At 39.0% G+C, this 25,967-nt stretch overlaps 1 protein-coding gene across 2 annotated transcripts in view; it reads left to right on the top strand.

Annotated features, from left to right (window-relative positions):
• Fam171b (family with sequence similarity 171 member B) overlaps nucleotides 1–25,967 on the top strand; it is a 69,932-nt gene that overhangs the window by 39,023 nt on the left and 4,942 nt on the right. For both annotated transcript variants that reach the window (XM_087209636.1, XM_087209637.1), the window contains exons 2-7: nucleotides 6,427–6,660; nucleotides 11,478–11,570; nucleotides 14,270–14,428; nucleotides 18,465–18,635; nucleotides 20,104–20,220; nucleotides 25,840–25,963. In XM_087209636.1, coding sequence (XP_087065762.1) covers nucleotides 6,427–6,660; nucleotides 11,478–11,570; nucleotides 14,270–14,428; nucleotides 18,465–18,635; nucleotides 20,104–20,220; nucleotides 25,840–25,963 — 898 coding nt within the window. The remainder of the gene's footprint in view (nucleotides 1–6,426; nucleotides 6,661–11,477; nucleotides 11,571–14,269; nucleotides 14,429–18,464; nucleotides 18,636–20,103; nucleotides 20,221–25,839; nucleotides 25,964–25,967) is intronic.

The following is a 25,967-nucleotide window of genomic DNA, read 5'->3' as shown; positions in this document are numbered from 1 at the left end:
TTTTGGATGCTTATAGGAATTGCTATGCATCTTAATTCTATATAATTTCATAGATTGTTTTATACTATAGAAAGTTATTTTGTTTCAATATTGCTTTGTTACCATCTTTATTATCAGAAATTCTGCAGTACATTTTTTTCATGGTTTCCCTACGAATACACCTTCTCAATGGAAGACTGTGTTTTATTAATGTTTCTGTCCCCAGTACCTATCTAGCGCCGATCTGACTGAAAGCAGGCAGTCATTAAACATTTGTTGAGTGAATTTATGCAAGTGACCATTTCTGATTGTCCAGAACAATTTTATTCTATATTTTTGTGCTCTTTATTTTTCCTAGTTCTTATCAGAATAAAGTCTTCTAAATTTATTCCATGAAAATATTTAATTAAAAAAATTTTTGACCTGTGATTTGTTTATAGAAGCTTCCATTGTCGCACCATATTCCTGTAGAGAAAACAAGGTTGTAATATATTGAATGAAGTCATTGTAGATGCTTGTGAATAATGGCTAGTTTTGTATGAGAGAAATCTGCAAAGGAGTGGGTTTCTCCATATGCACAGTTGTAGCCCATGTAGGGGCAACAACATAAAGGGATGATGTCTGATTCTCTTGTTAGGAAGTGGGATTGTACTTTTCATCAACCCATCCCGTATGATCTGTATCACCCAAATATATTTTTAAAAACCCTTCCAGACTTTGAGCTACCCATCTACAACAAAGCCATAATGTAGTGTTGGTTCTAATGCCTTTTGAAAGAACATTTCTTTATCCCTCTTATTCTTCGAATTGTAGCGTTTCTGACTACTTCACGAAGCTTCTTTTAATAACCTGCCACAAGATAACCAGCAACCTCAGGACCCAGCTCACTGATACGTATTTTATTTTTACTTGTTTCTCTCAACATTTAAACTATATGTTTTCTAAGAGCACAGTTGAAACGAGTTGAAATTGAACCAATTTACAACCAATGGTGACATACTGAAAAGAAGATTATGTGGGCAAGACATAATGATTATAATTAAGCGACGGAGAAAATGTTATGTTCCTAGGAAGCTGAACAACACAATGGGGAAGAGTAGGTAGATTATGGAGACAATTGCACCTCTGGGTGAAAATTACCCGTTTAATCACGAAATCTGCCTGGTCTAAGTGCCAAGGAGTTTTGTTGGAGGGCAGAACTGGTAAAGGGGGTTGTGCCTATGTATTGCTTCTGGCTGCCGGTGCCGTTTGCTTGATCAAATAGTTCATACAACGGAAGTCAGAAGTATTGTGGTTAAGTTCTGAGCAGGTAATTCTTTATATGTTTTTATTTGAATGGAAATAAGCTTTTCTTGCCTTTTGAATTGCTTTAACCAAGCTCTCAGCCAGGTTATTATTATTATTAATTTTTATTCTCATACTTTTGCTGGGGTATGTGCGGAGTGAAAGAAAAAACAGTTCAAGGATGGAAAAAAGAGGCTGAAGGACAAGAAATGAGCATTTCCCTCTCAGCGTTGGCTGGAGAGAAAAAGCACAGGAGTAAATATGACGAGTGCCTCCTTCACAAACAGGTCAACGGGATGGTGAGCGAGCAGAGTGTAGGCGGTGGGGTCAGGAACTTGCTCACTGTTCCTTGTTTTCATACGGGGAGATAAATGTCTCGCAGTTCATTAGGACGGAGTTGAGTGAGGTGAAATTTCCAGCAATGGGCCTGGTATGTGTATCACATGAAAACGTATGCATTTCTAAAACTTGTGTTTTATGACGTCGACTTTTACTAAGTGGGACCTGGGAGGAGACCATTGTAAGAAAAAAAGCTGGCTAGTTGTTTTCTAAGTCAAACTGGAGAGGAGCCTGCTGGTCAGGCTTCATTACGTCCTTATTTTTTAAGTCTACAAAGAGACAGAAGATTCCGGTAGGAGTCTCATCAGCGAGGAAGGCTGTGGTTTTGAGGATCAAGATTGGACCCTCACAAAGCTTTTTTTCCTATAAATATATTTTCTCATTGGATTTGCAGCATTATATGTGAAGAATGAAACCATACATTCTGGATTAGGAAATATTTTAAAAAACATTTTGTGAATCAAACCCAGCTTCAGGTTGTCAGGTTATCGTGTCTTATTTTGGCGTCTGTTCTTTTACAAGGACGAAACAGATGGAATCTACAGTTATTTTGTGAATTTAACTTAAGATGTTACCACAGATTGGAATTTTTAAATGCAAGGGCTCTCAGAATTTCTGAAATTGATGTTTAAAGCAAATGAATTAATAAAACTTCCCTGTTGAATCTTATTTTCTAATATGTTATCGAAGGAGCCATTTTAGGCGCATTTGGTTTCAATAAACCAATTACCAAATTTAAACAGGGAATCCTAATTCCCTCGGCTTTTACTTATATCCAGCCTCTCTCTCTCCTCTCATATTTAACATTATCCTTCCTCACTGGGGATTTAGCTCAGTGGTTCCGCTGCCTTCCTCACAAGCTCAAGATCCCGACTTCTATTCCCGGTACCAAAAAAATTTTTTTTCCTTCCTGTATTTTCTCTTTTTTTTGTTTTTTTTTTTTGGTACTGGGGATCGAACTCGGGACCGTGCACTTGCGAGGCAGGCAGCAGAAGCACTGAGCTAAATCCCTGGCCTTGTATTTTCTCTTATACAAGATAGAATGGCCTATTAAGAAAATATCCTAGGGTGTGGGATTTATCTCAGTGGTGCCACTGCCTGCTTTGCAAGTGCAAGGTCCCGAGTTCAATCCCTGGTACAAAAAAAAAAAGAAAGAAAGAAAGGAAAGAAAAAGAAAGGAAGGAAAGAAAAGAAAAGAGAAGAGAAAAGAAAAGAAAAGAAAGAAAATATCCTATATCTACAGTTATACTCTGTATCATTTAAGGTGATTGCTTTAGGGGCAAACAACAAACAGTGACCCTGGCCACAGCAAACAGACTTCACAGAAAGGGTTATGATATACTCACAGACCAGCCAGCGCTTTCGGGAAGAGAGATCAAGACTGAAGGTTTTAGCTCTGAAAACCTAATGGGAATGAGCTCATAGACTTTCTAGGAAATTCAGCGCTTAGCAATTATTGGCTTCAGTGTATCTTTATTTACATTTTTATGTCCTAATTGATCTCTGCCATGCATTAGTGAGCCCTTTAGGCCAATGGCTCAATAAATGAATATATTTTGATGAGGGGCTGAATGGCTGAGGGAATTATTTTGAATTGAGCAGCAGCTGCTTATCCTTTATAAGCATAGTTGTTAGTACTAGATGGATGCACTCAACTACATTTGGCTTAGGCCATCATGTTATATATATTGCAACCTTTTATTATTTTACCCAAGATTTATACTTTCCACTTAATTTTGTGGTCATGGTTAAGCATATGTGTGTGTGGCCAGGAGATGCTTTTATTGTTTCTTTTAAAATTTCTGTTAGGTAAGAATTTAAACTCCCAATGATGATTGCAATCATATATTGAGTTAATTTTAATAGTTTGACCCCAAGACTCACTGCTGTAAGGTGCAAAGATATTGTTGGACAATTTCTTCATTTCTTCATTGGTAAAATGGACTTGATAATATATATTTTGCAAAGGTATACTGAGATTTTTGTGATAATATGCATGCAGAGCTTGGCACTAGGGACAATATTCATTCCCAGCTCAATAAGATATTTTGGTTTTAAACCAGTAGAAACACAATTTTATTTATTTTAGAGTGAGATGATACAAATGGGGTGAATTTATCATATGATGGAAAAAATATTGCAATAGTTGAGGAACAGTTGAAGTTGAAGCATTAAGCTTAACTGATCGCTTAGTACCTGATGTTCCTAACTTTATGTATAAAAGTAATGACACTGATGAATACTCACAAATAATTTCACCTCCCACAGGCTCTTAGAAATGCTGAGGAAACATAGGCGTGGATACACTTCAGTTATCTACATTTTGTCTCTGAGTCTCTTCCTCATAGTTGGTTTGGATGTGGCCTTGTGTCTCTTAAGGAACATACTCGTAGTGAGACTATGTTCTGAAAACATTAGGCGATTCAGTAGTTGTGTGAACCCCACAGAGCAGACTTAGACATACCTAGAGGGTAGAGATCAGTCAGTAGGCGTGGTCTCTGTGTACAGTCAGGGTGCTGCTACCAGGTAATGTGGCATCTGTTTCGTAGTTGCCATTGTTGTATAAGTAGAAGTACACTCCAAAGTAACGATAAAAGCATAACGTATAAACACACCAACCAGAAACATAGTTTATTGTCACTCTCAAGCAATATTACTGTTCGTAATTGTGTGTGCTGTGCCTTGTGCTATTGGCAGCACAGTAGGTCTGTTTATGCCGGCGTTCTGACACACTTGGGAGGCATGCATTGTGCGCAGCGTGATGGGTTTGATGTCACCAAGTGGTAGGACCAGTGCCCTTCGTGTGGTCTGTCATGACCAAGGTGTTACGTGGTATATGTGACAGCAGTATAATGTCCTGGAAATCAACAGTGTTTTGTGTAACAGTGTTTTTAATCTGTGATTTTCCAGATACAATTCTCTTCTCCTTCCTCAGTTCTTCCCCCGTACCCTTCAGTCTGGGATGAGGGCTGCTTTTGAGAGTATAATGAGGCGGCACCCAGTGGGGAGGAAGGGCTGGCCCTGGTTGGCCTCCTGTCCCCTCCATCCTCTGTGAGCTGGCCGTGGCTCCCTCTCCGTTAGTTACAGTGTGTGTGGCAGAAAGAAAACAGAATGATCTCTCTAATGAGAGTTGTCCGATGAGTCAAGAAATTTATGCACTTAAAAATTAACGCAGTCGCTGGCTCATTCACCTTCAGCACAGTTTAGCTCTTAGTAGGCTTAATTATCATATAAGAGGACATACACTGAAATATGTTTGTGTTTGACTACATAGAGGATAGCTTTTGTATAACATTTAACCTTATTTTTAGGCTGTTACTTTTTAGCTTGCTGGACTGTACCTTTCCTAGGACTGAGTCGCTAATTGGTACCATTTTATTTAAAATGTCTCTCTGATCCTAAGGCAAATTAAGGTTTATTTTAACAAAGTTAGAGGGGTCGAGGCATAATGACACTCTGTTGGTAATATTGTGGCTTAATGAACATTGACTCGGACTTTTTGACGTGCTCGTCTCAATAAAAAAATATGTAAAGTAAAAATGGTTCTGTTTATGCAAATGTAGAGCAGCATGACCAGTCCTCAGGACACATTTCCTGGCAGTGTTCTGTGAGGTTGTGCAGTGATCTCCAACTGTGCAATAATAGCTTCTATTACACATTATCATGTTCATAGGCAAGCATATTGTTTGCATTATTTGGTTTTATTATTTTAAAGTAGTTTCAGTCTTCTAGTTTTCGGACTTAGGTGAGTAGCTTACCCGAAGTCCCAAGTCTAAGGAGTGGCAAAGTCGGACCTGGACGGGTTATAGAGCCCACTTACACGGGAGAGAAAACATCTTTGGCAGAGGCACGTTCATGGTGTGGGAGCTCTTTTTTAGTCAGGTATTGTCATTAGTAAATCTAGTGAACACATTGTCAAGATCTGTCATTGAGTAGTAAGACCAGAGGTTTAGGCAGAAACCAGCTTTGAGTCTCATTTTTTTCAATTGATGTTAGTATACTTTTTATATAGTCAATACATAATGATTTTTGATATTTTAGAGAAAGATTTCTGTTTGATATTTTGTGTGTCTAGAACAGAAAAGCAACCATTGCTTTCCAGACCACAAATTAAAGGAGCTAGTCGTGCATTAATGGGTTCTTTTATATGGCATTTTAATCTAAAAACATGTGCTATTTCAGAATTAGTATTAAATCTGTATAACCCTGACATACACAGTTTAAAGAAGAAAAGGTTTACTGTGGCTCACGGTTTGAGAAGTTTCAGCCCATGGTTGACTGGCTCTGAGGAGAAGATATTATGGCAAAGGGGCGTAAGAGAGGAAAGCTGTTCACCTGGTGGGGGCTGAAGCAGAGAGAACAGGAGAGCCAAGGGAAGGAGGGAGGGAGGGAGAGAGAGAGAGAGAGAGGCAGAGGCTGGTGACAGGAAGGAATGTATCCTTCCAGGTCCTAGCTCCAGTGACCCACTTTCTTCTACCACCTGAGCCCATCAGCAGATTAAGCCATCAGCGAGGTCCTCACCCCCGTGATCTAGTGAGACAGTGCATAAATGTACTTTTCCAAAGAAAGAAATCCTGTCTTTCAATTTTTCCACTCCTCCCCTTTTAACAGAAAACTATGGAGTAATAATTCTGTGCTGTTTTAATAATAAATATTCAAATTGAAATGTTCTTACCTTTTCTTTATCCATCCACCAATGGGTGTTTCCCAAATGTAACAACAGTTTTTTCTTGTTATTCAGGTGTGTTGAACAATGTCCTAACCTATAGTGCCATGCTTTCTAGGCTCTAACGTGCTGTGATTTCTGTCCCCCTTCTCTTCTAGTGTCTGTATTTGTACTGAAAGTCCAGGTGAATGACATCATCAGTCGTCAGTACCTGAGTCAGGCAATTGTAGAAGTATTTGTAAACTACACGAAGACAAATTCCACGGTGACTAAGAGCAATGGCGCAGTGTTGATAAAAGTACCCTACAAGTTAGGACTCGGCTTAACCATTGTTGCTTATAAAGACGGCTACGTGTTGACCTCACTGCCGTGGAGGACCAGGAGAATGCCCAGTAAGTGCCCAGACAGTGTTTTGGATTTGCTAAATGTAAATGATCCCCCAGCCCGTTTTAGGAATATCTTGCTCTTGGCAGCTGGAAATGAGAATGTGAGAGAGAAGGCCACCTAAGGAAGTTGGAAGGAGGGTCAGCTTGGAGGAAACGTCCTCTCAGTCTCTCTGGCTGCTATAATAAAATACCAAAAAAACACTGGGTGGCTTAAACACAGCAGAGATTTGTTTCTCACAGTTCTGGAGGTTGGGAGGTCCAAGGTCACAGTGCCACCAGGCTCAGTGTACTTTCTGCTTACAGGTGACACGTCCTCTCTGTTCCCTGTTGTGGAAGGGGTAAAGGAGCTCCCTGGGGCCTGTTTTAAGGGGACTAACTCCGTTCATGAAAGCTTTGCCCTCTTAACCTAATTATCATGCAAAGGCCCCATCTCGTAATGCTGTCAGCTTGGGGCTTGGGATTTCAACATGAATTTTAAGGGTCACAAACAGCAGACCGTAGCAAGTATAAAGGCACTTTTTCCTTCTAAAGAGGAATTGTGAGCATGAGCTGTGCTCCATACGAAGCTTGTCTGCAGTGGCATGGGGGACTGGTGTGCCTGAAGGATTGGGAAGAAGGGGTGGGGCCGGGTGAAGCGGGAGTGGTGATGAAGGGGCTTCTAAGGAGGTGCTCACCAGCAAGGCGGTTACTATAGGTTCTTGAGTGCATTGAGGTGAGTTGAGTGGAAGCCGGGTCTACTCAACAGTGTATGATGCAGCAAGACGAAAGCAGACTCAGAGTGTGCTGTGGCAGTGCTAATGGTGGACAGGGACAACTGACACGCTCCTTTCCACCGCGAGGAGGACAGGGCTAGCACAAGAGCCATTGAGAAGGCAGCACTGGGAGGGCTGGGTGCCGAGGAGCGGGCAGTGGGAAGGGTGTGGCACAGAAGATGCCAGACTACAGTGAGGCTGATCAGAAGGGTGCTACGTTAGGCTGTCAGTCCTCTCTCTTTTTGTCAAAGAACAAATGAATTAAACACAATTAGTCATTTAATAAAGATAGAAAAATAATTAAGGAAGCCAGATAAAATGAGAAAAGGAAATAATAAAGATTAAAGTGGATTGGCATAGATTGGAAAATATAAAGATGAAATAGTTGACAGAATATTGGAAAATAGCATCATGGATACCTCCGGCTAATCCAGATAATAAGCCCCAAGGAAATAAGAGAAGGCAAGAAATGAAAAGGAATACATACAAGCGTTTAAGAATTTATAAAAGCATCGTACAATTGAATTTTTCTTTTTTTTCTTTTTTTGGTACCGGGGATCGAACTTGGGACCTTGTGCTTGTGAGGCAGGTGGCGGAACCACTGAGCTAAATCCCCAGCCCAATTGAATAATTTTCTGATCTGTAAATAACTACTTTGATTTCGGATGATGTTTAATCATCATTGTATTCTAGGTATAAAAACCAATAATCCTTATATTCCAGGTACAAAAAACCCAATGTAAAGATTATTTTAAAAAGTATTCCAGAGCTTTTATGAAAATAATATACCCTTATCTCAAGACCTAACAAAGGTAATACAAACTTTAGATGGCCCTGTATTTGCTCTTTCACACACACAACAAAACACACACACACGCACGCACACACACACATTTCTACAGATTAATCTTACCTGTAACTAAATGCAACGATTCTAAAACAGAAGGGTGAAAAGAAGTTTGCCATTATTCAAATATAACATCCAGTCAAGACCAGGTAGGATTTTTATACATTGCAGGACTATGAGAGTGTCAAATGAAACTCTATTAACTTTATATGGAAAACTAATAAAACAAAACATAGCTACCATCTTATATCAGTAGTTGTCTGTATCTATGCCTAATTTTAACAAATCTTTAAAAAACCATGATAATCAAGACATCCCTAACATATAAGGACCTCCTTCTCATACTTAAATAAAATGTTAGAGGCAATTCTCCTAAAATAAGAGAGTAAGCTCAGATGTTCATTATTATTTCACATCACAGCAGTTCTTGGAATAGGAAAGGTATTAATAGAAAAAAGGGAGGAAAAGAGGATCAAGCAAATGTTTCCTGAAGTGATTTTATCCTGGAAAACTATAGATCATCAATTCCCTTTCTAAGTTCTGGGCACAGGACTGAGGTCCTCACCACGCTAAGCCTCAATCTCAGCTCCAGAGCATCAGCCTTACAACTCTTACAATTCATAGACTTTCAACAGATACTGATTACAAAATTGGCATCGATACAAATATCAGTACATGCTGTTATATACTGACAGTAGTAAGTAATTAGGAAAAATGATGACAAGTCCCTCTCAGAACAATGAGAACAAACAACATATACAGAAAAAAAGGTAAAACAACTCTATGTGTGGAGAAACAAATTACCAAATATGACTAATATATCTAGAAAACACCGAAGTAAACTAAAATCCTGAATAACTGGACAAACATATTTCTTCTATGGAAGCCTGACTATTGTTAAGATTTCAATTTTTGCCTCATTGGTTTATATACTTAATTCATTTAAAAAGAAAAAAAATTTTGGCAAAACTTCAATCCTTCAGGAATAAATGTGTAAAGATACCTGGTCATTTTTTTTTTAAATGAAAAGATTCATTAGAGGTAGTTTGTCATTCCACACAACTAAAATATTAGGCAGATATAGCTACAAAAATAGCAACCGAGGTTGGAAATATATTTGAAACAATAAAGGATGATGTCTTTGATATGCAAAGAATTCATACATATTAAAAATCATACTTGAATAAGGTAAATAGGCAATTGTCAAAGAAATGAAATATAAATGATGAGTAAGCACGACAACATACTTCATCTTCCTAATAGTCTGAGCTCTGTACACTGAAGAAATAACACTTCTTAGATTTTTCTCCTTACGCAAGTTCATAAAAAGTGATTATTCTCAGTATTGACAAAGCAAGATGGGTCAACATTCTCATTCATTAGTCGGGGTGGTGCTCATTGGCTCAGAGGTTGTAAAATTTGCAACTTTTAAAGTACGTGTTAGAAACTTCAAAATCTTCATCAACTTTAACTCAGTAGTACACCACTGTATTCTCTTAAAAACATACAAAGAAACAGAGGGGACAGATATTTGTGCACCACTTTGTTGGTTCCGTTATTTTGGTAAAAATAGCAAAGTGGGAATAACCTAAGCCTGCAGGGTCAATGTGGTGAGGGAGTGAGTTGCATACTGCAGCAAAAGAACTGTATGCCCTTACACATGTTCCAGGAAAGGGCCATAGAGAGACAGGGAAACTGACGTTATTAAATGAAAGCGGCAGGGTAAAATTATTCTGCATACAATATCATTCTCCTGATTGGAAAAGAACTCATAGGAAAAGCCAACTAAAATATTATTAATTACTTCCTCTGAGGAAATTTTGAAATGACCATCATTTTGTTCTTATTCCTTGCTATGTCCTCTTCTTGTTCACCATAGATATTTACCCCTTTTTAGTAAGAAAAAAGTGTTTACATGAAAAACGATCTGAACTGTAGGATGTAGTCATGTTCACAAAGATTCCCCTCAGGTTTCACAGCTGTAAGCAGCTGTCAAGGCCCTTTCCTTTCAGCAACCTGTGACTGAAAAGCGTTCAAATGTAGGACCGTTCCCTGCTTGGAATCACTGTGAGGTCCAAATTCCTACCTCACCACCCCTCTCCAGTGTAATAAATCCATTAACCAGCCGAAGTGTTGATGTATCCTGAGATTGGAATGACACTTTCCTTTGGTGATTCTCATTTCCTGTGGAAGGAACAAAGGACAGTCCCTTTCATGTCCATCCGTCACCGTATACTTGTTCCATGCTCCCCTTTTCTCATACTTCCTTTAAAGATCTTTAAGCATCAAAGTATTAAAAGCATTGCTGGGCAAATGTGTTTAATCCTCTAAGAGGTTTGAGGAGACTGTGTTATTTCTGTTCATTTTGTGTACTCATATGTCGCAGAGGGATACAAAATGAGAGTTTGTGTTTTGGTAACTCCTCAAAACTTACCCTCCTTTTGTATGATTGGTTAATTTGGTTTGTTCTTGCTCATAAAATTGTCTTTTTTTGGTACCGGGGATCAAACTTGGGACCTTGTGCTTGCGAAGCAAGCAGTGGAACCACTGAGCTAAATCCCCAGCCCCAAAATTGTCTTTTGTGCCAACTTCTTAACCCAGAATTTGAAACAGTGTAGCCATATTCCAGGTGATCTGCACCCACCTACTCCTCGTGGCTATTCCACATGCCCGCCTTTGCAGACAGGTTCAGCCCACACTGCACTGCTGCTGCAGGTTGCTTGCGGGGCACTGCTGCATGCTGCAATCTCCTCTGCCTGCTCTGAGGTGGTCTGCAGATATCGCATGCAGAAGAGCATCTCATCTTATGTGGGCAGAGAACCTTGACTCACAGAGCCAAGAAAAACTTTTTGTAAAGTTTCCAAGAACTAAATAACAAGTAATAATTATATAGAGAAAATAGCAGGAAATTATTTAAGCACTTAGCTCGATCATTTATATCAGGGTCCACTTGTAGAACATCATTAGTCAGCTTGATAAAAATTACTCTTTGGAATAGAAGATATGAGTAAATTAAAATAATGATGCCCAGCAGTTTCTTCTGACTTTATTGTGTTCTTTTTTCCTCCATCATATTTCACATTCATTCTTCCTTTGTTTTCAGTTGTTCTTTCCAATAAGCAATTTGCTTTTTTTTTTCTTTTCAATTTTTAGGATTTGCTATATCAGAACTTATCCCTGCCTTTCCCCTACATTAACTATTTTAATTGCGCTATGTTTCACAGTATATTCATCAGTTACACTTTCACTGTTCCCGCAAAGCCAAGCAAATATATGGCTATTTGAAGACACTGTTTTGATTACTGGAAAATTAGCTGGTAAGTACATTGTTTCTTTCCTAGTGAGGAAAGAAAGTCATCATTGTTTAAGTAAATCAGTAATGCATATAACTTGAAAAAAATCTAAAGTGATCAGCGATAATTAGCATTGACTTTAAGTTGACCTCAATCAAAACTAATCGTATTATAAAACTATAATATGTGTTTCTCATGTAGTGGGAATCATTTTCTCTTTTACCACTTTGGCTTCCCAATTGAGAATGTTCAAGTTTAGGAAATATTGGAAAGAGCTTCTGTATGTCCTTCTTCCTAAATTACATCCCTCACTGGGGCTTTAGTGGTCAGTGAAATAGGAGAAGGGACAGAAATCATGTCACCCAGACTTGCAAGGCTTTCTAGTTGCAGGTTCTTTCCATTCCTACCTCCTTGGTGATCTTTCGGCTTGTGTGGGAAAGGCCTGAGACTGGCTAATTTTTGTATGTGCTAGGTAGACTTGATTTTTCCCTACTTGCGTATCCGAAGAGAAAGATGTAAAACTCTACTTTAGGTGCAGATTCCAGCTATGTCCTCTAAATCAGACGAACCTTTAAGATGAGAATTTGATCCTTATGTTGCCTGCCTGCACCCCTTAATTAGTGCTTAGGAGAAACTCAGGCATTCTGTGACTCTTTGCTACATATTATACAATGCCTTTACCATAGACAACAATTTTCTTGTTTGTTTATTCTGTATGGGTGAAATGACTGGTAAGGGTAGAAAACTCTCAAGGTAGAGTCCAATGAGAGAGTCATCATATGACATTTTCCTTTTGTGGGAACAAAATATCTAACATACACACCTTAAAGGAGGCATGTGTAGTTTGGCTCATGGTTTCAGAGATTTCAGTCCATGGTTGACTGGCTCCAAGGGGGAAACATCATGGTGGAGGCACATGACATAGGAAAGCTACTCAACCTGTGACAGCAAGGAAGCAGAGAGCAGGGAGAGCCAGAGAGTGAGAAAGTGGCCAGAGATCAGGTTAGACCCTAAAGTCACTGCCCACTGACCCACCTAGATGAATCCAGAGGTGTGCTTCCCTCATCTCAGGCCAACCAAGTTGGTGATCAAGGCTAACCATCTTTTACAGTCATGGAGAAACACCTGTTTATAGAAGTTGTTTTTATCTTTATTTATTTATTTCGGTACTGAGGATCGAACTTAGGTCCTTGCACTTGCTCAGCAGGCGGCGAAACCACTGAGCTAAATCTCCAGCCCTAACTAGATATTTTGTATAGAGTGCATGTTTTCAGAACTTTGTATATAATTAATTCACATACTTTAGAAGTGTAAGTTGTACATAGTACTTAAAGTGATCTAAGGTATCGAACTGTACCTTCTGATAACTTAACCAAACAAGAATGTATATTATAGTTGTGCTCTTAAAGAGCTGTTTGTTTTTCAGGTATTATTTTTCTGGATTAACACATAATAAACTAGAAGTTGATATCTTACATTATTCTATCATTTAGTATAAAGAAACTGTAAAAATTGATACTCTAGGGCCTGGGATTTAGCTCAGTGGCACTGTGCTTGCCTGGCAAACACAAGGTCCTGAGTTCGATCTCCAGTACGCCCCCCCCCTCAAAAAAATTGATACTCTGTTTATCCTAATAATTTAAATGATTTCTTCTGCCTTTATGAGTGATATTAGTAAGAGCCAAAGCAAAAGCTGATGTTTCTGATAATTTTAATTTTAATGATTTAAAAATGAGTTGTTACATAAAATCTACTGGTTACAGATATATCCATATCGTCACTGAGTTCTCATTTGATAAATGCTATATAATCAATCAAAAATTACTGAAATTAGATAATATTTATAAATCGAATACTTAACATTTGGAAAACTTTGAATGCATATCTACTGTGTTATGTGGCTGTCTGTAATCAGACACCTCTTGCAAGTTGCTGAAAATATGGTGATAAACAGCTGGAGCCAAAAGGAGATTTTTTTTTTTTTTGGTACCAGGGATCAAACTCGGGGCCTTGTGGTTGTGTGGCAGGAGCTTGAACCTCTGAGCTAAATCCCTGGCCCAGAGATTTTTTTTTTTAAAGTGGTAGGATCAGCTTTACACTTTGCAGTAGTGGAAAACTAGTTTTTCTCTCTCTCCATTTTTAAATTTTTCCACTCTTTGAATATTGGCTCGATTTTCAAACAGGGTCTCAATTTGGTCACAGAAGGGTTATCACAGACATATGCCTGCTCACGGAAAATCCCATGGGGGGTGGGAACAAGCCTTCTCTTCAAGTCCATGCAAAACTCACATCATTCTCATTAAGTGACTGGAGAGGAGCCCATTGTGGGGCAAACTGGGCCAAGAGGAGAATGAGATGGTTTTGTTGGCTTCAGGCTGTCCTGGCCTCCACCACCAAGGTGCAGTCCCTGTTACAGAGATGAAAACTCAAGCGACCCACATGGCTTACAAGTGGCCAGTAAGAGGTCCCTAAAGTGAAACCCAAAAAAGCCTGCAGAGATTCTGGGCAGCAGACTCAAGCAGTCTTTACTGCAAAGGTGCTTTGTGTGGTCTAAAGAAAGGGAAATTTCTTAGCCAGTTCTGGATTTAAAGTAATAATTATTAAAGATGTTAGGGTCTTTTAGAAATAATTACATCCGCTTTTGTTAAAATGTCCTCTCCAATGGTGCAATGCTTAATATACATTGGTTTTTTGTATTTGTTAATGAGGTTTCCCTTCTGCAGATGCCAAATCTCAACCAAGTGTCCAGTTTTCAAAAGCTTTAATTAAACTTCCGGACAACCATCACATTAGCAATGTCACTGGCTACCTTACAGTGCTGCAGCAGTTTCTGAAAGTGAACAATTTTCAGTATACAACCGGAATCACTCTCAATAATCCAGGTACTTCCTAGTTTTTACATAATATAACCATATCTATAAGAAACATTACTACATAAATCTTCTATCAAATGGAATTTATTAAGGGATTTAGATAGTTATTAGAAATTTGATATTCATTTAAGCTTTGGAGGACACATATCACTTTTTTTTTTTTTTTTTGGTACTGGGGATTGAACTCGGGACCTTGCGCTTGTGAAGCAGGCACTGGAACCACTGAGCTAAATCCCCGGCCACATGTCACTTTTAAAACATAAATCTATGAAGTTTTAAAAAAATGTTTCTAAGCAATTCTCTTATCCAATGAAAGAATGATTACACCAGAGTCTTTGGCCTGCATTATCTCAAATTAATGAAAATTTCGTTTCATTTAAATTCATTTGATTTATTTAATTCATTTCATTTGATCTAAAACAAGTAAGTAAAGTATAGAAAATAGTTATGGTTATTATAAACTTTGGAAATAAAAAATACACTTAAAAATGGGAATTGGCTTTGAAGACATTTATACATGTCTTTTTTTTTTCTTGGCACGGGGGATTGAACTCAGAACCTTGCACTTGCGAGGTAGGCACAGTGCCACTGAGCTAAATCACCAGACCTTATACATGTCTTTTCATAATTTGGGTTCCTGTTCAGTGTTGCCAAACTCATGAGCGAGGTCAGTGATTATAGAGATATTAAAAAGAATCAAGCATATAGATTGGCGTAAGATATTGTAATTTTTCTTTTTTATGTATATTAGCTATTTTCAGTAAATATTGTAAATATATGCTTTCCAGAGTCAGCAGCTTTTTTTGTTTGTTTGTTTTTGGTACTGGGGATCGAACTCGGGACCTTGCACTTTCGAGGCAGGAGGTGGAACCACTGAGCTAAATCCCTGGCCCTTGTTTTTTGTTTTTTTGAGACAAGTTCTCACTATGTAGCTCAGGCTCGCCATGATCTCTTGGGGGATCTTCCTGCCTCAGGCTCTGGAGTGCTGGGATTACTGGCATGCTGCATGATGTCTGGCTGTCCAGAGTTGTGATTTTTTTTCCATTAAGTTTATTGGTACATTAAAATACAGTTACATTCATCATTGGGATCTTGTACCTTTACATGACATATCTTGTTTTTCCCCCTTCCCCTGCCCGCCCTTCATCCCCTCCGCCCTTCCCTATTTACAAAGACTTTGTTTCCATTTTTCCTTTTCTCACATTTTTTCTTTTCCCTTCTTTCCTTTCCCCTACCCCTCCCACTTCCCCTACCCCTTTAGACCTTTTCTTCCTGTTACACAATATCAATTATACATTTTTTTAAAAAAATTACAATATCAAGATTTAGAGGACATTCCCACAGATTTTTCAGAATTTAAAAGGATATAGAAAGCATATTACAAAAATCTATTTTGAAATAAATTTGACAATGCCTATGAAGTACCTTGGAAGACAAATTAGTGAAATTGACTCTGGAAGAAATAAAATTTGAATAGCACCTATTAAAGAAAGTATATTCCTAGCTTGAAAACCTACCCATATGACAACAACAGGCCCATATACATTTTAACTGATAAATTAAATCAAACATTTAAAGCAGAAAAAGCAAGGAACACTTCTCCCCTCATTTTAGGAAATCAACATTGTGCTAATCTTAAAACTAGATAAAGACAATAGAAGAGAAAAGTATGAACATAAATAAAAATTTGTTTAACAAAACAAACTGTTAGAAGTCAGATCTGGCAGGATGTAGAAAGTGGTTTTATTATAGGGATGGCAGTGTTGGTTCAGCATTGGAAAATCCACCCCCTTAAATCAGTGGACCATATATGTGTGGTTCTATTTCTAGATTCTCTGTTTTGTTCCATTGATCTATATGTCTTTCCTTACACCAACAGAGTTGTGATTTTTAAGCTGTGATTTAAAATTGAAGGGAAGGATGGGATTTTACACTTATTTCAGAACACATCCACATTGTTCTACCATTTCTATTACTCAATGCAACATAACTGCAAGTCCACTGTTTAAAATCATCTCACACAGTGTGTAATTTTGATGGTCTCGGTTGTGTCAAGATTTTGGACATTTCTCTCTTTTGTTGATCTATAAATTGAAATTTTTTTTTAACATTTCATTTGGGGAACAGCCAGAAATGAGAGCAGTAAGGACAAACTAGTCTTTCTGGTGAGGCAGGCATCTTCTCTAGCCTGCTGTGGCGATTCCCCCAGTGACCCCCACTCCCTGAGTACAGAGCTTTTCTCTTCTGCACATACCTGTGACTGCTGCAGCAAACTATAGGGAGTTCTCTTAGATTTCATGAAAGATTTCAGTGAGAGCCAGTTGTGACCCTGACTGGTGGCTGAAGATGCAGGGCCGGTGGCCATAGTGGCACTATCAGGAGCTGTCCACAGCCACCCGGGCCCTGCACGACAGCTCTTCCCTTCCGCTGCTGTCTGGCCCATGGCCACTTTTCTTGCTGGCAACCCTAAGATCACATCCGATTGGAGGCTTTGTACTGGTTTGTTCTACCTGGAAGGCTCTTGCCTGCAGTCTTGGCAAGGGCAGCCCCTTCCCATTTGGACACAGCTCAGATGTCCTTCAGAGAGGACACTCTATTGACCCTGCCTGGTTCCACTGTCTTTCTAGATGATCATGGGCTAAGGTGCAGGAAGAAATGGAAGAAAAATGGGAAGGGACTGGCTGATACTCTCTCCCTCTCTCCCTCTCTCCCTCTCCCTCTCTCCCTCTCCCTCTCTCCCTCTCCCTCTCCCTCTCCCTCTCCCTCTCCCTCTCCCTCTCCCTCTCCCTCTCCCTCTCCCTCTCCCTCTCCCTCTCCCTCTCCCTCTCCCCTTCTCTCTCTCTCTCTCTCTTTATTTTTTAGTCCTGGGGATTGAACCCAGAGCCTCTGCACTAAGCTACATCCCTAGCCTTTTTTATATTTTAATTTCAATTTTAGTATTTTTTTTCCCATTTAGTTTATTGGTACACTCTAGGTATATAATACAGTTACATTCATCTTTGGGATCTTGTACCTTTACATCATGTATCTTGGTTATTTTTTCTCAATTATATTACGAATAAGTGTATTTCAAGACATAATTTTAAACAAATACTGATATTAAGATCGCTGATTTAAGCTGCCCAAGCTAGACTTGAACTTGCCATCCTCCTGAGTCAGCTTCCCGGAGTGCGGGATTACAGGTCTCCACCTCCACACCCAGCAAACAGGGACTTTTGTTAGCATAAGTAATTTTATATGTGTGCATTCAGTGTATCGTTGGAGGCCATATGAGGATGTGGGGCCAGTAGGAGTTTTGTAAATATTTGTTAAATGAGTGAATAAAGCTCTAGCTTTGAAACCAAAGATTCAAAAATTACTTTTGGACAAATGCAAATAATAATGTGGAAAGTATACTTTCTCTGTTTCTAATGTGAGCAAATTACTTAGAAAATTTAAAATTATCAATTCATAGGAATAAATACCATAATTTAAACAGTCTAGCCATGTTTTCATTCATTTTATTTGTTTGTTTGGTTTTTTTTTCGTACCGGGGATTGAACTTGGGTCCTTGTGCTTGCGCAGCATGTGGCGAAACCACTGAGCTAAATCCCCAGCCCAGATTTCCATTTTTAATAAGAAAACTTTTTCCATTCGGAGTGCAGCTGAGTCCATGGGTTGTGGGAAACAAGGTAGGTGTTTCAGGTCCATATCTGCATGGACCAAGTGAGATGGTAGAGCCTTTATTTGGGAATAGTAGTGAGATGTGTTTTTAAGTTTTTAAAAACATTTAATTGGATTCCAGTGTCCTTAATCATTAACTGTGTGAGATTTAGATAACTCAAGCTTAGACTGATTTTTCAGTGTTACATTAGATGGTTTTTATTTATTTATGCAATATTTTGAAATTACTTTGGAAAAAATCTTTAATGGGAAGTCAGTAACTATTTGATATTAAAATGGATAACAATGGGTGGAAAATAGAGAAGCTAGATATTTTAGACCCATATAATTTTTATGTAATTATAGTTTATGTATCATTTTAATATATTGTCCTCTATTTTAGGTTTTGAAAACACTGAATTGACTCCTCTCGCTGCGATATGTGTGAAAATATATTCTGGAGGAAAAGAATTAAAAGTGGATGGTTCCGTCCAAGTGTCTCTCCCTCTTCTGAGCGCGAATCATCTAAGTGCCGGGGATCGCATTCCTGCTTGGACATTCGACATGAACATGGGTGAGTTGGCTGGGCAGACATCTCTGAGTAATTGAAGATTCCACTTTAGAATTTGATATAGCTCTAGCCTTCCAGTGACACGACTTCACACACTTTGTTAGTAACCAAAATGGACCCGATTTTGATTAATATGGGGCCGGGAATTTAGCTCAGTGTTGCCGCCACCTGTCTTGCAAGCTCAAGGTCCCAAGTTCGATCCTCAGTGCCAAAAACCAAACAAACAAGCAAAAAAATAATTATGGGCAGATATGATACCTATACATTATGTCAAAAAATAGTGTTTTTGAGTCACAGTGTCTTGCATTTTTTATACTGCCAACATTTTAAGGCAGAAAAAATTTTAAAAATCTACCCTTTTAAGAGTTTTTGTTTTGATAGGCAACATACCCTTATCTAAAAGCTTAGTTAAAGCAATTAAATAATGTAGACTAATTTCATAAAAATAGAAACATTATGTGGTGAAGAGAGTGGAAATATAGAAAGGATTAGTTTTAGTGTTGTGTAGCACCGTAATTATTAGGGTAATATTGTCTGCAACAATATATAAAATATTCCAAAATAAGTAGAAAGGGGAGGAATCCAAGGATTCCTAACATATGGAAATGATAAATGTTTGAGACGGAAATGCAAATTACTCTGACTTAATCATTATATCTTGCATATGCATGTCAAATTATATTTTACCCCAAAATACGTATACAAATGTGTTAAATAAAAATAAAAGCCAGTTTTACATGCTGTAAATAATTTATTACAACAATAAGCCAAAATACAAATATATACCAAACTTATAAATAGCTGTTGTTATTTGCTTATAAAACTTCATAAGGGGCCGGGGATTTAGCTCAGTGGTTTCGGCACCTGCTGCACAAGCTCAAGGATCTGAGTTCAATCCCTGGTACCAAAAAAAAAAAAACTTCATAAAATACGTGGGTTTTACTGAATTCTTTTCTCTGTGAGGGGCAAGATTTTATTGAACCAGATAGCAGTTTTTGCAGTTTAAAAAAGTTTAATTCTAATAAACTACATCAGCAGCACTAGAATGAAAACAATGTTCAATAAACTAATAATGCTATAAAAATAAACACTGTAGAAATTTAATTAAAATTCCAGAACAGGTGATAACCACCTGAGGTGAACTAGAATTTCACTATTCACATCCTTAGGAGATGTTTCAGTATACACAATTTAAACATGAATTAGACAGAAATGATTTTTCTAAGCATGTCACATCCTTAGTTCATTTATAATGATTTTATTTCTTTTGGTCATAACAAATCATTCCAATTGTTCTATGTTGTATACTACGTACTATACTATAAATAATGGTGTAATAGTTCACATACATTATTCTATGACATATATTGTTATGGTTTTCATAGTCTTTCAAAAAGTCCTGCAAAGAGTTCTTCATAAAGTATTCTGTCAATAATTATGACTAGTAATTTTTAATCACCTTCCTTTTTAGGTGCTTGGGTGAATTCTGGCCGAGGAGTGATCAAAGAACATAATAATCATTTAATTTGGACTTACGATGCCCCGCATTTGGGCTACTGGGTTGCAGCTCCACTTCCAGGAACTAGAGGTACTTTAACAATGAAAAAATTATTTTCAAAATAAATACAGATATCGTGCTGGAGTTTATATCATCCAGCCTCTATTTTATTCAAGGCATTGTCACTTACTGGCAGTATGACACTGGAGAAGGCATTTAATCCCAGCTTTCTTTTTGTTTTGGTACCAGGGATTGAACTCGACTCCTTGCGCTTGCACAGCAGGCAGCAAAACCACTGAGCTAAATCCCCTGCTCTAATCCCAGCTTTCTTTTTGATTAGTGTATGTTTGCACCCAGAGCATGATGCTCATTTTGGGGACTTGTACATGCATATGACATCTTGATCATTTTTGATTCACTTACCCACCCTCTTATCAGCCCCACTCTTCCCCATCTCCAGCAAGGTATTGTTTCCTACCATCTTTCTTTTAGGTTTCTCAGATAAGACAAACCATGTGATATTTAACTTTCTGCATCTGACATACTTCTCTTGGCATCATGGACCTGAGTTCTGCCTATTTTTCTGCATATAACATGATTTCACTTTTATTGATGGTTGGTTGATGTTGTGGTGTGTATATATATTGCATTTTCTTTATTCATTTTCAAAAAATGTATATATGAAACCACTAAGGTCCATGAACTCTAAGGACCCGTAGCTATAATATCTGATGAGTCCATGAAGAATGAAGTTTGTTCATGCACATGTTTGCTCAGAGTATGTCTCAGTCCTTTTTTTGTTGCTGGGATGCAGTACCCAACACCCACAACTGAAAGGAGGAGAGGTTTATTTTGGCCCACAATTGCAGTCCTCAGCCTGTGGCAAGGCAGGACAGCATGGCAGAGGGGCATAGCAGAGGAAAAGCTGCTCACCTCATGGGAGCCAGGAAGCAGGGAGAGTCAAGGAAGGAGGTGGGAAGGGAGATAGACCTTTGCAAGCCACACCCACAGTGACCCCCTCTTCTGACCAGACCCCACCCCCTGACAGCAAGTCAGCTATAAGCCCCCATAATCCAGTCACCTTTCAAACACATGAGACTTTGGGGCCACTTTAGATCTAAGCCGTAACAGTGTACTTTTAATGCAAATGAATTCTGTCCAGATCAATTGGAGTTTTTTTGTTTACAAGCAGTAGAAACAGGTTTTGGGTAATTTCTGGAAAGGTGAAAAATGCATGGGGAGTTTACAGGATCCTAGGGGAGGCTTAAGAACTGGATGGAAAGAGGCCACAATCCCTGCGGCTCCCGAGGGCCAGGTGAGCAGGCCGGCTTGGCTGCTTCGCCAGGTGCCGCTGGGTGTGGCTGACAGCAGCTTTTTCTAGTCTTCCCATCATCCTCTTCTGATCCCTCTGGGGACCTGAGTCTGGTTGACTTGTCCTTGCATTGTGAGCGCATGCCTTGGTCTGCTTGCGGGGTCAGAGGGTGGAAGACTCTTGATTAACTGTTTCCAGACTGCTTTGAAGAGAAGGAAGTTGATAAACCAAATGAAAACTGACCTGACATTTGGAACAAGAAGGTGGATGGGAGCAGGTGGCCAGAACCGAAGAACTGTCCATTAGGGATGATCCACCCATACTCTAGGAGAAATGAGTGTCTCATTTACTTACATTTAATAGCATGACATTATTAAGATAATTTGAACCTAAGGAAACTCTCATTCAGTATATTTCTCAAAAATATCAAACATTGCATTTTTAATCCATTAAATCTTCATGAGTAAAGAGAAAGCCTCCTGCTGGCTGTCATCTAAACTGACTGAACTGTCACTTTGTGGGCCCTTTGAGTGTCTTCTGGCATAAATGGAGTAGCTTCTTGGCTTTCCCTACCCACCAGCTATGCTAAGTTAACTTTCTTGCCTTCAGCATTTTTTTTGCTCATTGTCTTTTATCTTTGTAGGTTTGGGTATTTACAATGAAAAGAAAGCAAAACTTTTAGTGTCAATTTAGTGAGGATTTGGGATTGTCAGTTAAGGGCCATATCATTCTTCCGTCTTCACTCATGTGTCAGAGCTGATTCTTTTTTTTTGTACCGTGGATCAAACTTGGGACCTTGCGCTTGCAAGGCAGGTGGCAGAACCACTGAGCTAAATCCCCGGCCCTCTTTTGTTTTTTTAAGTGCTTTGTCTCCCAGCTGAGGGTCAGCTGCCACCTGACTGTTCCATGCTGGTCAATGGTGGCCCCAGTATGCACCCGGATCCAGGATGTAGATGACATTTTACATGCATTTCTCTGTGGTATTCTGTCATCCGCCTTTAACTGTTTTCTATTTTGAAGACTTAGTTTTCACCAAGCAATTTTTTAACAATCCAGTTTGTTTTCGATTTTCATTTTAAATTGTAAACCATGCAACCAAATAAGGGTTTTTTTTCACTGAAACTAACATTTAGAATTCCATTAAAAGAAATATGAGCCATTAACCAATGCAATCAAGAAGAATAATTCTTTTTATTTCTGTTTGAAGTTAGTTCTTACAGGATTATTTATTCAGAAACCAGAAGGTGGTTACCTTTGTTCTTTATAATGCAAAATATCACACAGTCTTGCCAGCTGCCTGCCTTATTCTATTTTAGATTTGCAACTATAATGAAATATTCATGAAAAAACACAATTAATATTTATTAATACTTCAACTCAACTAAATCTTATTAATAAAAATAACCTAAGGAGCATTTGGGTTCCCTAGAGAAAAATACTTGCAGTAAAAATATACCTGAAACAATCAGTTTGTATAAGATGATTTTATGAATTGCAAAAGCCAAAATCATTTTCTAAAAGAAGTAGAAGTTCTCTTCCAGCTTATCTGTTGGAAAAGATTTTGTGTGGGCCACAGTACTCAGACAGAACTGTGGGATTTTTCGCTTGGCTTGAATTAGACACCTTCTAGAGATGCTTTTGAGCAGTGTATTCTGCGAGCAGATCCTGAAGCAGCACTGAGCTACTAGAGGTACAGATAACTTGCAAGCAGCTCTGGCTTTGCTTGTAATTAATGGGGTGCGCTTGAATAGGTACGTACCCATCTGAGTGTTAGTTTTCTCGCTTTTAACCTTGGGCTCGCCTATTGTATTCATCAGTTCAGGTTGCCATAGCAAAATACCACAGGCTGGGTAGCATAAGTGGCAGAAATTCTGTTCTCTCAGTTGGGAAGTCCCAGATCAGGGCTGAAGAGGTGTCTCTTGGTGGTCTTCTTGCAGTGTGCTCTGTGTGTTGTGTTCTCCCGAGACCATGTGGAAAGAGAGACAGCTGTGGAGTCCTCTCTTCATACAGTGAGCTCTCTTCTATTTGACTAGGGCTCAACCCTCATGACTTCACTGAACCTATGTCACCTCCTATGGGTCCTGAGTCAAACACAGTGTCACTGGGGGCTAGGACTTCAACACATGAATTTTAGGGGCAGGGAAAAAAACTATTCTATTCATCACAGAACACTTCTGATAACAATGTATATGTATGTGGGGGGGCGGTTCCTCACACCAAAGATTTCTGCAGTAAAGACACATTGCCATTAATTCCCCTCACAATACTCAAAATATTCCTCCTCACTTTGAACACATTTATTCCACCCTTCTTGGAAGTGTGTCTTTTACTATAATAAAGTTTTTTTGAAAAAATTTTTAAACATCCCCTGCATTTTTCAGTCATTCCTTGTATAATCAGACTTTATTGCAGCACTTGGTCCAGCAAGAGATTGTCCAGCTAGGATTAAGTTACTTGTAGTATTTTTTAATTTACTTAAAGAAATTGGATATTACATAGTACTAGGTTTATTTGTCTGTGAGATGTGGTGCACACTTTATTTTTTATTTTGTTTTTGGTACCAGGGATCGAAATCAGGACCTTGCACTTGCAAGGCAGGCACCGAAACCACTGAGCTAAATCCCCGGCCCAAGAGCACACCTTATTATCAGTCACCATCTGTGAAAATGGCCAATACAAAAGTGCCTATGTATAAGCCTAAACTTTCAGTAACAACATCTGTTAACACTTGTAAGTGCTTATTAAGGCCAGACAGTTATGAATGCCTCACTATTGTTAGTTTATATAATCTGCAGTGGTCCACATGGGCTATGTATGACAGTTTTATTGCTGCTTTACAAGTAGAGGAACTGAGATATGAAGACATGAAGCCGCCCCAAAACTCCAGTCTGTGTGCATAACCGCAATGCTGCTTCTCCAGATCTGTTAATATTACCATTATTATGTTACTTTTATTCAATTAGATGATGAAAAGTTTAAAGGACACACTTAGGACCTGATGACACTCCATTCTCTTCCAAGGTCCTCGGTGCAGTTAGGATCCTAATTGTGGACATTTTCTCCAGCTGGAGATGGACAGAAAATCAGTTGTCTCTCATGTACATTCGAGTCTAGTTGTGAGTGGCGAGTGGACTACATACTGTTCTGAGGAAAACGAAGTCTTAGTGATATTAAAGCAGATTACCTCAAGATTGGTGGCCAGGCAGCTTTCATTTTTATACAGACTCTTAATAGCTTACACTGATCATCCTGCTGTACTGGGCAGCTTGTACTGCAGTGAAGCTGACCACAAGCATGCGTGTGTGTATGTGTGTGTGTGTGTGTGTGTGTGTGTGTGTGTGCCTGCATGTGCACGTGACCCTCGTAGCCTCTCATCATAGGACATTGAGTCCTCTGTGCTCTTGCTGGGCTCGGTCTATCTGAAATCATGGTGTCCCCGAACTGTGTAACCCAGGCAGAAGGGGTTCCACCTCTTAATCCTTCAAGCCTCAGACTTTTTGGATTCTCTCTAATCTTTACATTCCTGCCTGCATTGGCAAATTCTTTTTGATTTTAATGTTTCTCTTTTTTCTAATGAAATGCAACTAGTAATACTCACTACCAACAATCTAACTCAAAACCTCTTTACATAAAGGTCCAATTAGATGTATTTCTCCCAGTTTATCAATATTTTGCAGTGACAGTTTGGGCCACCGTTTTCAGTGCCTCCTGAAACAGTTGCCTCACTGCACGGTGCCTGATTTGGAAGCTGTTGTCACATATTTTAGAGTTTTAGTAGATTTTAGATTTATAGTAGCACCTCAGTATCCACGTAGTAATTTCTGTAATGCGCAGTTATTGGACACTGTTAAGGAAGTGGAAGGGGATTGGGTGGAGGGGAAGACAAGGGAGCGTAACATGGGATGGTATGATCAAAGTATGTTATGTGCATGTATGAATATTCCACCGGGAAGCCCAGTAGGGTAGTTAATGTGCATTAATAAAGAAAAAATAAAAAGCCATTTCTGGAGTGGCTGCACTGCTGCCTCGGCAGCTGATACTAGTAAACATTGATTTGCTTTGTGTTGGACGAGTGTTTTGAGCTGGCTGCTGTACTGTGGATGTCGCTTGGTTCAGTCCAACTTATTTTCTCATTCCAGAACCCAGGCTGAAAGGGGAGTGACCCTCTGTGGTACCCTTTTCCCGTAGGCCTTAGCAAGAGGACAGAGCCACTCTGTGCAGCCTCCTTTACACTGCATTTGATTAATCCCAAAGGGTAGGGAGCTGTGCTCCATCCACAGGGAAGGCTGCCCGGGGAGGGAAACAGACAAAACTGTGTACACCTGGGCTGCCTCATCCAGGGTTTGACTTAGAATAGTGTTTTCTCTTTTTTCCTTTGTTTATATTGAACTCTGTAGGTTCAAATCTAAGTGAAGATTCCAAGGACATAACAGCCTACCACACAGTGTTTCTTACAGCCATATTAGGAGGAACAATAGTCATCATCATTGGATTTTTTGCTGTACTCCTTTGTTATTGCAGGTAA

The sequence above is a fragment of the Heterocephalus glaber genome, unplaced genomic scaffold (genome assembly GCF_053883595.1).
Source record: "Heterocephalus glaber isolate CG9 unplaced genomic scaffold, H.glaber_assembly_v1.0 deba00001058, whole genome shotgun sequence".
Taxonomy (NCBI): domain Eukaryota; kingdom Metazoa; phylum Chordata; class Mammalia; order Rodentia; family Bathyergidae; genus Heterocephalus; species Heterocephalus glaber.
Note: the sequence above shows the minus strand (reverse complement) of the source record. Positions and strands in the feature narration are given on the sequence as shown.